Consider the following 12,647-nt stretch of genomic DNA (forward strand, 5'->3'; position numbering starts at 1 on the left):
AGTATACAGTAGTTTCAGATGGAGAAAGAGATTGGGAAGGGACAGTACAAGAAGACAAAGTGTACTGAAGCCATAAGAAATAACTGGGAGAAAATACAAAGTGTATAGAGAAAATGCTTCGGCACGCGGCACCTGGAGCGAAGGCCTGGGGTGGACATGGTAGTCACCCCGGAGAAGGCTGTGAAGATAAGCAGATGGGGGCTGCAAGTCCTCCACAGCACCTGGAAGGCAGCTGGTGGGAGCGCTGGGCACCTGGATCGAAGGCCCTGAGCGGGTCGGATTGGACCTGGTGAGTCATCCCGGAGAAGGCTTTGAGGATATGCAGATGGACTGCAAGTCCTCCACAGCACCTGGAAGGTAGCTGGTGGGAGAGCTGGGCACCTCCACCACCCACCTCACAGCCAAGAAAAAACTTACCAGGGGTTAGGCCAAAGCCAGCATTCCTCCCTGAGGGTCACCTGATCTTAGCCAAAAGGTGCACCTGGAAGCCCTGGGAGGATTGGGGTGGACCTGGGAGTCACCCTGGATAATGCTATGAGGATATGTAGATGGGGAGTGCTGAGCACCTGGAGCAATGGCTCGGAGTGGATCTGCTAGTCACCCTGGAGAAGGCTGAGAGGATATGCAAATGAGCTGCAAGTCCTCCACAGCACCTAGAAGGCAGCTGGTGGGAGCGCTGGGCACCTCCCAGCCAAGAAAAGGCTTACAAGGGGTTAGGTTGAAGCCAGCACTCCTCCCCCTGAGTGTCACCCGATCTTAGCCAAAAGGCATCTGGAAGCCCTGGGCACCTGGAACAAAGGCCCTGGGCTGCAAGTCCTCCACAGCACCTGGAAAGCAGCTAGTGGGAGCGCTAGTCACCTGGAGCAAAAGCCCTGAGAAAATTGGAGTGGACCTGGGAGTCACCCCGTAGAAGGCTGTGAGGATATGCAGATGGACTGCAAGTCCTTCACAGCACCTGGAAGACAGCTGGTAGGAGAGCTGGGCATCTCTACCACATACTTCCCAGCCAAGAAAAGGCTTACCAGGGGTTAGGCTGAAGCCAGCATTCCTTCTCCTGAGGGTTCACCTGATCTAGGCCTGTTCTCCTTGGAGAACACCTGCTACAGGCGAGTAACTTTATTTTATTCTTGAAACCACATTCTAGATCAGAGGAGGCCACCCTACTCACCCTGGACTGTAGACATTCCTTGTCTACTACTACGTACTACAAAGGACCTTCACAAAACCTCATAACGCTGCCATTTTAAACATGGTCAAGTTGTGAAATTCAATTGGATCTCAAATTGCACTGATTCTGCTACAATAAGACCAACATTCTCTCCTGGGACCAATGTCAGTTCACCACCTCTGGGTTAAGGCCACCTTATTGCCAATCTCTGCAATATTTCCATAGAAAAAAGTAACCCTAAGAGGCTGATGAGATTCAACGTGAAAATCAATAAATCTACAAAAAACAAACAACTAAATAATTAGTGATGGGAGCCCTCAGATTTCACCACCCTCCTCCTTAAAAGGATGAAAACCAGAAAGATTACACAATATAAGTCTAAGCCTACCAATGAGTGGAAAACAATGTAACCCTTAACAAAGGCAGGTAACCCACTGTGTATTTCAATTTTCACACCATCATAGGTACTCCCAATTGCTCAGTGGACCGAAATTAAGAGTCACATATGAAAAGTCCAACAAAAACACTTATGTAGTTAAAGTGGTGGATACTTGGAATGCCCTCCCGCTGGAGGTGGTGGAGATGAAAACGGTAACGGAATTCAAACGTGTGGGATAAACATAAAGGGAATCCTGTGCAGAAGGATGGATCCTCAGGAGCCTTAGCCTAGAATGGGTGGCAGAGCTTGTGGTTGGGAGGCGGGGCTAGTACTGGGCAGACTTATACGGTCTGTGCCGGGGCTGGTGGTTGGGAGGCGGGACTACTGCTGGGCAGACTTATACGGTCTGTGCCGGGGCTGGTGGTTGGGTGGCGGGGATAGTGCTGGGCAGACTTGTACGGTCTGTGCCAGAGCCGGTGGTGGGAGGCAGGGATAGTGCTGGGCAGACTTATACGGTCTGTGCCAGAGCTGGTGGTGGGAGGCGGGACTGGTAGTTGGGAGGCGGGGATAGTGCTGGGCAGACTTATAGGGTCTGTGCCAGAGCTGGTGGTGGGAGGCAGGACTGGTAGTTGGGAGGCGAGGATAGTGCTGGGCAGACTTATATGGTCTGTGCCAGAGCTGGTGGTTGGGAGGCGGGGTTGGTGGTTGGGAGGCGGAGATAGGCTGGCCAGACTTATACGGTCTGTGCACTGAAGAGGACAGTACAAATAAAAAAAGTAGCACATATGAATTTATCTTCTTGGGCAGACTGGATGGACTGTGCAGGTCTTTTTCTGCCGTCATCTACTATGTTTACTATGTAAGTGTTCAATTTATAATCTAAACTGCCACCGTTACAGCTGGGCTCAAGCCTTTTTTCAAATTCGTTCCTCAGGAGGCCCACTCCAGCACTGGAGAAAACAAACTTGTTTCAGTCTCATGAACATGCTGTCTAGTAAATCATATAAACAAGGGATTAATTTGTGTTTCCTGAGGCCCTGGAAAAGCAGTTCTTCAAAAGAAGTAAGGGTACTCATAAGCTAAAGCCTAAGAGGGTTTCCCTGAAGTAGATGCTGCACATGTAGATAGAAAAAAACTTTGCATGTGGAATATGGTAGGAAACCTGCAGTTCCTGGAAAGAGCAAAATACCTTGTTAGAGTAGAGCTGGCTCAGTTGCCGAATACCTTTAGTTTCCCCAATATTATTAAAGTCCCAATGTAGAGCAAAACAGGAAAGAACTGAAAGCGGCGCTGAAGGAGTGATTTCTTTTGTCTCCATTAATGCAACATTCAGTTTAGTTTACTTAAGAATTTGATGTACAGCTTAGCTCGATGGATTACAGCGATGTAAAATAAAAACAACATTAATAAAGAAAATGAACTCCCAAAATTCGGTCATACCACATGCTTAACAGGATCTCCCCCATTAAAAAAAAACCCCAAAAAACAGAAGATGGATTGAAGGAGGTCGTCAAACTGTATATTTGCCTCTCAAAAGCAATACAAAAATTGAGCTTTTAAACAGACTTTGAATCTACTCACGCTGCTCTCCTTATGAAGGCTAAGGGGGAATTGATTCCATAAACAAGGGGCTGGATAGAAAAAAAAAATGCTGACTCCTGGGTAGTGACCCAGCGAACTGTAGATAGGTAGGGATAACCTTCTGGAAATCTGCAAAAGAACGGAAGAATCTATTAGGTACATAGGGAGAAGAAAGAGCTTTGACATAATTTTGCTCTCTGTTTCAATTTGCAATCTAGCTTCATCAGGGGGCCAAGTAAAACATCACGATTCTGATTATCCTTGATGGGTTATAAGTTATTTCATCCTTAGCCCATATTTACATGCAAGTGGAGTTTTTTTACGACCAGTGATAATAATGGAGTCAATGAAACACTGGCATTGATTACATTCATTGATTTATTGCCATATGATGACTATTGAGGTCTTTTTCTCCACTCTAAACAAGAAAAAAAGCCTTCAAACCGATACTACTAACATTTCAATATTTAGGTTGTTTCAACTTCATTCAGCTTTATATCAGTATATTTCCTACGTTTCTTGCTGAATTTTTGTCTCAGTATTATCTGTTTACTAGCTCACATACTCAGACGTCCTCTTATATAGGCCTTAAAGCTATCCCAAACCATTTCCATAGTTATATTAGGGTAACGTTAAGTTGAACAAATTCAGGAATGGACTTGTAAAGAACGTGCTGATCACAGTCTTCATTCAACAGGTTCTTATTAAGTCTCCAAAAATGTAAATTATGATCATAGCTATCTCTTTTACAAAGCACCCAGATGAGATCATAATCAGACCAAACTATGGTTTCTATCTGTTAATTGGACCCCTGGGATAAGCCCCTTATCAAAAAGGATGTAGTATATTCAAGAAGATGAGTTATAAGCATTAGAATAAAAGGTGTGTTCCTTAACATGTTCATTTAAATGTTGCCACAAATTGATCACCCCCATATGCTGTAGGAACCCTATGGGCACATGTTATTCAATTTGATCAGTAGGTACAGCAGTCTCATTCTCAGAAAGCAGATGACTCACTATTTTTTGCACCACTGTTTCACAGTACAAATATTCAGGTTGCTCAGGTACACCATGGATCCTAAGATTACATCTGTAGAATTCTTTTTCAAGATCCTCCAATTTTTCTGCTAGGTTTTGTCATCTTTTCCATATCTCTTTATTGATTTTCTAAGGATACAGGAAGCCTCCGTATGCTCTTCTATGCACTGGGTAGCTTCTTTCCATTTGGTGCCCAAGTTCCACTATCTTCCCTCTCAGGTCTTCGCTTAGGGTAGTTAATTCTGAACGGACCGCTTTGAGGTCATCTTTGATTTCTTGGAGCCAGTCCTTGCATTTCTATCACTAGGTCTCACCCAGACTCATCCATGCTACCCAGGATTGCTGCATGTACCGCTGTTGTTTTTCCCCCTATAATTTGTGGCCGTCATATTAGAGTGCTCCATGCGCTTAGCCTGAATCACACTCAAATACGAGAACTCCTTCAAGTCCACTCCTCTCTTCTTAGTAGTCATCTCGATGTTGTTAGAAGATCTGTTTATACCTTATTAGGCATTACCTGAATACCCTCTTAATGCTATGCTTTATATAAGCAGGAGGTGCTCAGTGAATATAACTTTGGGAATTAAAGTATGGCTTTTATTTAACTCAAATTAATAGACATGGAGGGGCATAATTGAACGAAAACGCCTATCTCCATGGGCGTTTATCTCCAAGAACGGGTCCGTGAAGGGGCGGACCGAACCGTATTTTGGGAAAAAATAGACGCCCATGTTTTATTCAACAATGTGTGAGCTGGGCGTTTTTGTTTTTCAGCGATAATGGAAAATGAAAGCGCCCAGCTCAAAACGAATAAATCCAAGGCATTTGTTCGTGGAGGGGCCAGGATTCGTAGTGCACTGGTCCCCCTCACATGCCAGGACATCAACCGGGCACCCTAGGGGCACTTTTACAAAACCAAAAAAAAAGGTAAAAGAGCTCCCAGGTGCATAGCACCCTTCCCTTGTGTGTTGAGCCCCCCCAAATCCCCCTCAAAACCCACTGCCCACAAGTCTACACCATTACTATAGCCCTAAGGGGTGAAGGGGGGCACCTACATGTGGGTACAGTGGGTTTGGGGGGGGTTGGACGACTAATAAGCATTAAGCAGCACAATTGTAACAGGTAGGGGGGATGGGCCTGGGTCCACCTGCCTGAAGTCCACTGCACCCCCTAACAACTCCTCCAGTGACCTGCATACTGCTGTCAGGGAGCTGGGTATGACATTTGAGGGTGAAAATAAAAGTTGAGAAACTTCATTTTTTGTGGTGGGAGGGGGTTAGTGACCACTGGGGGAGTCAGGGGAGGTCATCCCCGATTCCCTCCAGTGGTCATCTGGTCATTTAGGGCACTTTTTGGGGCCTTATTCGTGAAAAAAACAGGGTCCAGGAAAAGTGTCCTAAATTCTAGCTAAAAACGCATACTTTTTTCCCATTATCGGTGAAATGCGCCCATCTCTGTTCGGCAGATAACCACGCCCCAGTTCCGCCTTCGCCACACCTCTGACACGCCCCCATCAACTTTGTCCGCATCCGCGATGGATTGCAGTTGAAAACGTCCAAAAATCGGCTTTCGATTATACCGCTTTATTCGTTTTTGTGAGATAAACGTCCATCTCCCGATTTAGGTCGGAACTTGGGCGTTTTTCTCGTTCGATTATAAGCAGGATAGTAACAAATTTAATTAAGTTATGATTAAAGAAATATGTAGAAACTTACAATCTGTGTTTCCCTAAGATGTTATGTTTAATGTTCCACACAGAATCAATATCACATATTTATTCTAGCTTACTCCCTATTAGCTTGAATGAACTTATACTGTGCTAGCTACAGTCAGACCAATACTGCTTCAAAAAGAGGCTGATTTAAAAACAGAATTTCACTGTAGCAGCATTTCTGATGTTAGTTCAATTTGAATAGGAATTTCTCACCTCTTTCCAGGGAGAGATCCTTGCTCCCCACTTTGCTGAGACATCTTTCTCCATGACACATTATTCCAGAACCTTTGCGAGGCAGGAGTCCACCTTATTTCACATACTCCAACTTATTCACTATCACTCTCCCCTCCTCTCACTCTGGCTAATATCCAGGAAATCCCATGTCATTTAGGATTTGTCTCCATATAAATTAGTGATGTATCCTATCATTGGCTGTTGACAGCCTAACGTGGAAGGTAATGGTGTTTGACAATTTATGATTGGTCCAGCTTAATGAGGATTAAGTCATGGGGGTTGGTCCTATGATGCAAAGCCTAGTCAGCTTAAGCATACACAACCCATTCTCTGATTGGCCCATCAAAGGGGAGTCTCAGCAGACCTACCTTCTGACAACCTTCATGAGAGGGCATAATTGGGCTTGGGTTGTCATGTCCTCGGTTGAACCCAGGTCACTTAGTGCATCACGATTCTTCTGTCCCATGATCTCACCTAGATTAAACAGTCCAGCTCCATGTTGCAAATCTCTTTGGTACACCAGCTTGGATCAATAATGCTGACAGCTTAATTCTCGTAAAATACAGTTCAAACCTGGTCTGGACAGCTAGGAAGCAAAGCCTAATTTAACCTAACTTCCCTATAGACTACAGGCCCAAAATCATTCCAAAACTAACTGTAACAATATCACTGGGGAGCTGTAAAGTAATCACCCTTCTAAAAATCAACCAGAAATGCTGTCCGATGCTGGAGATATCACTTAGATTAGGCTGGACAGTGAAGAGCAAAAGACTTAAGCAGCCATTGCTCCTGCTGACATCACGTCCTCCCTAAAAGGTGGTTCTAATAATTTTTGATGCAGAACAGGATTCATTGTATCCTTACTCATGAGATCTTACATCTCTGGGGGTTACTTTTCCATGGTTATGGTTTGTGAGATACTTGGCATAAAGGTGTTTAATATGTTACACCTGAGTATACAGCCAGCCTTCAGAAAAATGTCAGAATTACCAAATTGCATCAGAAATCCATGGTCTTAGCTGTTTCTGCACCTGATACTTGTCTAGCAGTCATGTTTTAAGGATACTCTGATGCTTGCTTTGATAACCTATAACTGATCCTTTGTAAACTTGTCTAATCTCTTTTTTGTTCCTTGGCAGAAATATCAGTAAACTGTGTCTTTCTGTCACAAACCTTTGTTCTAGGGACAGGTTGTGTTTATATCTCTGTAATACTCCTGTTTGTTGTAGGAGATGCCTACAGAGTGGCTTATCGATGCAGTTCCTAAGGATCTGCTGCCTGAAGAGCTCCTGATGGAATATATTCAGCGGCTGAATGCTGGCCAGAGTGCAGAAATACTGGAAATGGCCTTAGTGGCCATTCTGTTGAAGGATTTTGTTGGTGCCCTGATGCCTCCAGAATCTTTTTCAAAGGGTAAGCTCTTGCAAATATTACTGCAGTTATGCTTTCTTCTTTTCCTGGCAAACTGTGTTTCTGTCACCAGTGGGAGTCTGAGGAAAGAAATACGTCTTCTCCCTCCTACATGAGTTTACAAACAGGTAAATTTATGATCTGAACCAAGCCACAATAAGCAGTGATGCTTTCAAGTGTTCTTGGGAAGCTGTCATGTCCTTATCTCTCTATATAAAACGCACCTCCAACGTTCTAATGAAGCCTCAGAAATTTCCGAACAAAATTGAAGTTGTGTAGATCACATAAGTGTCTGCCCCACCCTCGCGTCACCACGTGATGACGTTGAGGGTGGGGCAATGACACTCACCCAATCGCATCGCTCACCCGCCCCGCCCTCGTGTCAATCCGTAAAGATGTCAAGGACAGGTAAAGGGAAAAAAAAAAGAGGAACTTCACTCAACAATGCCGCCGCGCGTACCCCTCCAAACATGCAAGGATCTCGGCCGCATGACAAGTGTTCTCGGGGCTCTGTACTGGCAGAGGCAGACACCTTGCGATGGCACTGACTCACACCGCACCAAGAAAAAAACGGTCATGAACCTGGCTGCAGCGAACATATGAAGATGTACGCATTAGGGGACCGGCCTCCCCTCCCCGTGGTCTCATCAATCCTTCTCTCTTCTACCCTCCAGAATCTCCCACTCCACCCATATCCTCCCTGTCCGCGATCCAACCCCCCTCCCCCCTTTCAAATTGCTATCTGAGGTTACAACATGAAAACCTGCCCCCCCCCCCCCCCCCCCTGCGCATCACACAAAGAAACGGCATCGCAGGCTGGAGCTGAAGGAAACGGAGTGGCAGGTAGAAACCTCTCTCTCTCTCTCTCTCTAACTTCCCCCGAGGTCACCGCACACGCAACCCCCCCCCCCTCTCGGTCGCACCCTTCCTGCCCCCCCCCCCCCCCCCCCCCCAACATACACAAAGAAACAGCATCGCTGGCTGCAGCTGCAGGAAACGGAGCTTATTGAATAAATTTTATTGCTAGGCAATGGTGTGCTGCTACGTTTTTAAAAGGCTCTCTCCACGGTCCACCTATGCACACCCCCCTCCACCTGTGCGCCCCATTAGAAAGCATGGGGAGAGGGACGGCAGAAACATAGCCAGAGCTGCTCTGCTCCCTAACCCAGCTGATTTCCTCCAGAAAAAAACAGGAGGAAACATGAGGTTACTGTGGACAGAGAGCTTTTTATATTAAAGATTGTTTTGATCGAATTCCTGAATGATGTTCGTTTACAAAACTTTCAACTTTACATACAGTTCTCACACCTGCAAATTCAGTCAACCATACACCAGATGACAAAGACCTAGATGGGTTTTACAGACACACACTTGCACATTCACTCTCTCTCTCTCTCTTACACAGTCACTCTCACGCACACTCTCAAACATACACACACTGAGGAAAACCTTGCTAGCGCCCGTTTCATTTCTGACCGAAACGGGCCTTTTTTACTAGTTCAGAATAACAAGTAGAAAAGTACACACTAAAAGAGCAATTTTATAATCCAGGCGCTCACATTTATGCACGTTTTGTGTGTGTAAAGTTTTAGAATGACACATGCGGGTACATGTACGCACATATGCACTTAAATGACAACATTCTTCTTAAGTGCTATTCTATAAATACTTGCTTAACTTAAATAGTGGGTATTTGCACAACGGGGTCATACACAGGGGCGGAAGATAGATGGGGTTCCCACTTACATGGGTAACTTAAAGAATACTGTAAGTTACTGACATCCTTGCTGCATTTAGGTATTCATAGCCTAGTGGTTAGTGCAGCAGACCAGTGGCGTAGCCAAGGGTGGGCCTGGGTGGGCCAGGCCCACCCACTTTGGGCTCAGGCCCACCCAGTAGCAGCACACCTATGCTGATTCTCTAGCCCCACCAGCTGAAAACGCCCAACAACTGTCCCTCCTGCATACCTTGTAAATAGCAGATGGCATGCAGGTGAGACAAGGAGAGACCTAATCACCTGTGGGACAGGAAGGGATTCTTCTGCCCACCCATCTTGAGTCCAGGCCCACCCAAAGTTGGATGTCTGGCTACGCCCCTGCAGCAGACTCTGATCCTGGGGAACTGGATTCGATTCCCACTGTAGCTCCTTGTGACTCTGGTCAAGTCACTTTAACCCTCCATTGCCCCAGGTACAAATAATACACTGAAACCTTCTGCTCAGTGTGCTGCTGCGGCTAGGAAAGCGAATAGAATGTTGGGTATTATTAGGAAAGGTATGGAAAACAGGTGTGAGGATGTTATAATGCCGTTATATCGCTCCATGGTGCGACCGCACCTTGAGTATTGTGTTCAATTGTGGTCGCCGCATCTCAAGAAAGATATAGTAGAATTGGAAAAGGTGCAGCGAAGGGCGACTAAAATGATAGCGGGGATGGGACGACTTCCCTATGAAGAAAGACTAAGGAGGCTAGGGCTTTTCATCTTGGAGAAGAGATGGCTGAGGGGAGACATGATAGAGGTATATAAAATAATGAGTGGAGTGGAACAGGTGGATGTGAAGCGTCTGTTCACGCTTTCCAAAAATACTAGGACTAGGGGGCATGCAATGAAACTACAGTGTAGTAAATTTAAAACAAATTGTAGAAAATATTTCTTCACCCAACGCGTAATTAAACTCTGGAATTCGTTGCCGGAGAACGTGGTGAAGGTAGTTAGCTTAGCAGAGTTTAAAAAGGGGTTAGACGGTTTCCTAAAGAACAAGTCCATAAACCACTACTAGATGGACTTGGGAAAAATCCACAATTCCAGGAATAACATGTACAGAATGTTTGAAAGTTGGGAAGCTTGCCAGGTGCCATTGGCCTGGATTGGCCGCTGTCGTGGACAAGATGCTGGGCTCGATGGACCCTTGGTCTTTTCCCAGTATGGCATTACTTATGTACTATGTAAACCGCTTTGAATGTAGTTACAAAAAAAAACCACAGAAAGGCGGTATATCAAGCCCCATTCACTTCCACCACCTCTGTGGCTGGTGTAAGTGCAGGCGTGTAGATACTGTGTTATGCTTGTATTCTGTAACAGAACTTAGATGCTTTGGGGTATCCAATCATAGAATTGCCACATTATAGTGTGACAGAATGGTGCATTTCCCCTTTCCTCTATTTGCAAACTCTTGCTTGTCTATTGGGGTGACTGGATGTGAAGACACGTGGTAAAATGTGTCTTGTTAGGGTAGCAGGAGCTGTGGAGCCCCTCTGAGTGGTTTTGTCTGAGTATTTGTCTCTATTTTTTTAGTGTGTGTTGGGTGTGTGTGTGGAGTGGTGATGGTCATGGGTGTGTGTATGTGGGGGCACTGTGTGTGAATAGGGGAGGGGAGGTAATAGACCATCTGATAGAAGAAATTCTATGATAGAAAGACTTATCAAATTGGCTCAGAGGGTAATATATTCATCTGCCACAAGCTCTCCTCCCATTGCCAACAGATTTTTCCAAGTTGGGATGGGAAGCACATCATAGTTGTTTTGTTACTCAGGATGTTTGGACATTAATGGAGAGGGAGCAGGGAGCAACACACCAAGCCTACTAAACACAGAACATCTTTATGCGTTCAAATATTTAACAAGTGGCTATCAAATTTACTTTTACAAATGTAAACAGACAGTCTACTATTACTACTACGTATCACTTCTGTAGCGCTACAGTCTGATAGTATTATATTATAGCTGCAAGCAAGGAGGGTCAGGCTCCTATCATTTCTGCCTAGAAGCACAGCATGTATGGGAAATGGCTTTGAAATTAAGAACTTATCTTCTAGCAGTTCAAAATCATGTAGCAAACACATTGAGCTGGCAGTTGAACCCTCACAAGCGGTTGCTGAATCTTAGATTGGTTCAGAATCTTTTCAGCAAGTGAAGTCCACTGACAAACTGGCTCATTTGCAACTAAGCAGAACACACAGTATGTACAGTTTTGGTCCTGTCATCTGAACACATATCACTTGGTGCACAATGCATTTCTGTTGTCTTGGAGAAAGGGTCTTCTCTAAACTTATCCTTTGATCCCATTAATATCAAGAACAATACAGAAGGTATGACAAGATTCAGCTTGTCTCATATTACCTTCTCCTGTCAGCACAGGAGCCTCTAGTAAGACTTCATGTAAACCAGCATATCACTGAGGAGACTGGAAAGTTGCTGCACCCTGAAGTCCATGCTCAAGCCCTGTCAGAATGGATCTTGAAAGATGATGGTTAGCAGAGTTAACCGATGCTTACCAGAATCCAGGATATTCTTTTGCTTCAAGAAAAGAATTTACCAGAAAATGGTACAGTTTTAAATGGAAGAGATTTGAAGCTTGTTATAGAAAAAGAGAAATAAGTCCTTTATAATGTCCTATATCATGGCTACTGCAGTACCTTCTTTTCTTGGACTCAGGATTTAATACAGATTTGGTTGGAGTTCTGTGTGCAGTTGAAGCTCATCACAACACCATAGATCAGGGGTGGGCAACTTCAGTCCTCAAGGACCGCAACCCAGTTGAGTTTTCAGGATATCCCCAATAAAAACCTGACTGGGTTGTGGCCCTCAAGGATCAAGGTTGCCCATCTCTGCCATAGATGATGGAACAGTGTCTAAGCATCCTTGGATAACCAAATTCATGAAAGGACTGTTAAATATCAGTCCACCAGTAACAAAACCAGATACATTTTGGGACTTCAATTTAGTGTTATCCCAGCTGATTTGAATATCTGTTGAGCCCTTGGAATCTGCACCTTTTGAAATACCTCATATGAAAGACAGTTTTTCTTATAACAATAATGTTGGCTCACAGAATTGGTTAAATTCAAGTACTGGTGTATTACCAACCATATTCTCATATACAGAAGAACAAAATAGTTCTGCAAACTATCCGAAGTTCCTTTCAAACATAATTTCAGACTTTCATTGTAATCAATCGCGTTGCAGAAACTGTACACAGATTATAAAAAAAAAAAACTATCACTATATACGTAAAGAAGTAAAGGACAAAACACATTGCAACTCTTCCTATTATTTAACCCAAACAGGCTAAGTAGACCTTTAAAGAAAAGGCTATATCTTCTTGGATCACAAACTGTATCTC

At 44.5% G+C, this 12,647-nt stretch overlaps 1 protein-coding gene across 1 annotated transcript in view; it reads left to right on the plus strand.

Annotated features, from left to right (window-relative positions):
- HEATR1 (HEAT repeat containing 1) overlaps positions 1 to 12,647 on the plus strand; it is a 275,600-nt gene that overhangs the window by 80,533 nt on the left and 182,420 nt on the right. The window contains 1 exon segment of the mRNA XM_030196518.1: positions 7,346 to 7,529. Coding sequence (XP_030052378.1) covers positions 7,346 to 7,529 — 184 coding nt within the window.

The sequence above is a fragment of the Microcaecilia unicolor genome, chromosome 3 (assembly GCF_901765095.1).
Source record: "Microcaecilia unicolor chromosome 3, aMicUni1.1, whole genome shotgun sequence".
In the NCBI taxonomy this organism is placed as follows: Eukaryota; Metazoa; Chordata; class Amphibia; order Gymnophiona; family Siphonopidae; genus Microcaecilia; species Microcaecilia unicolor.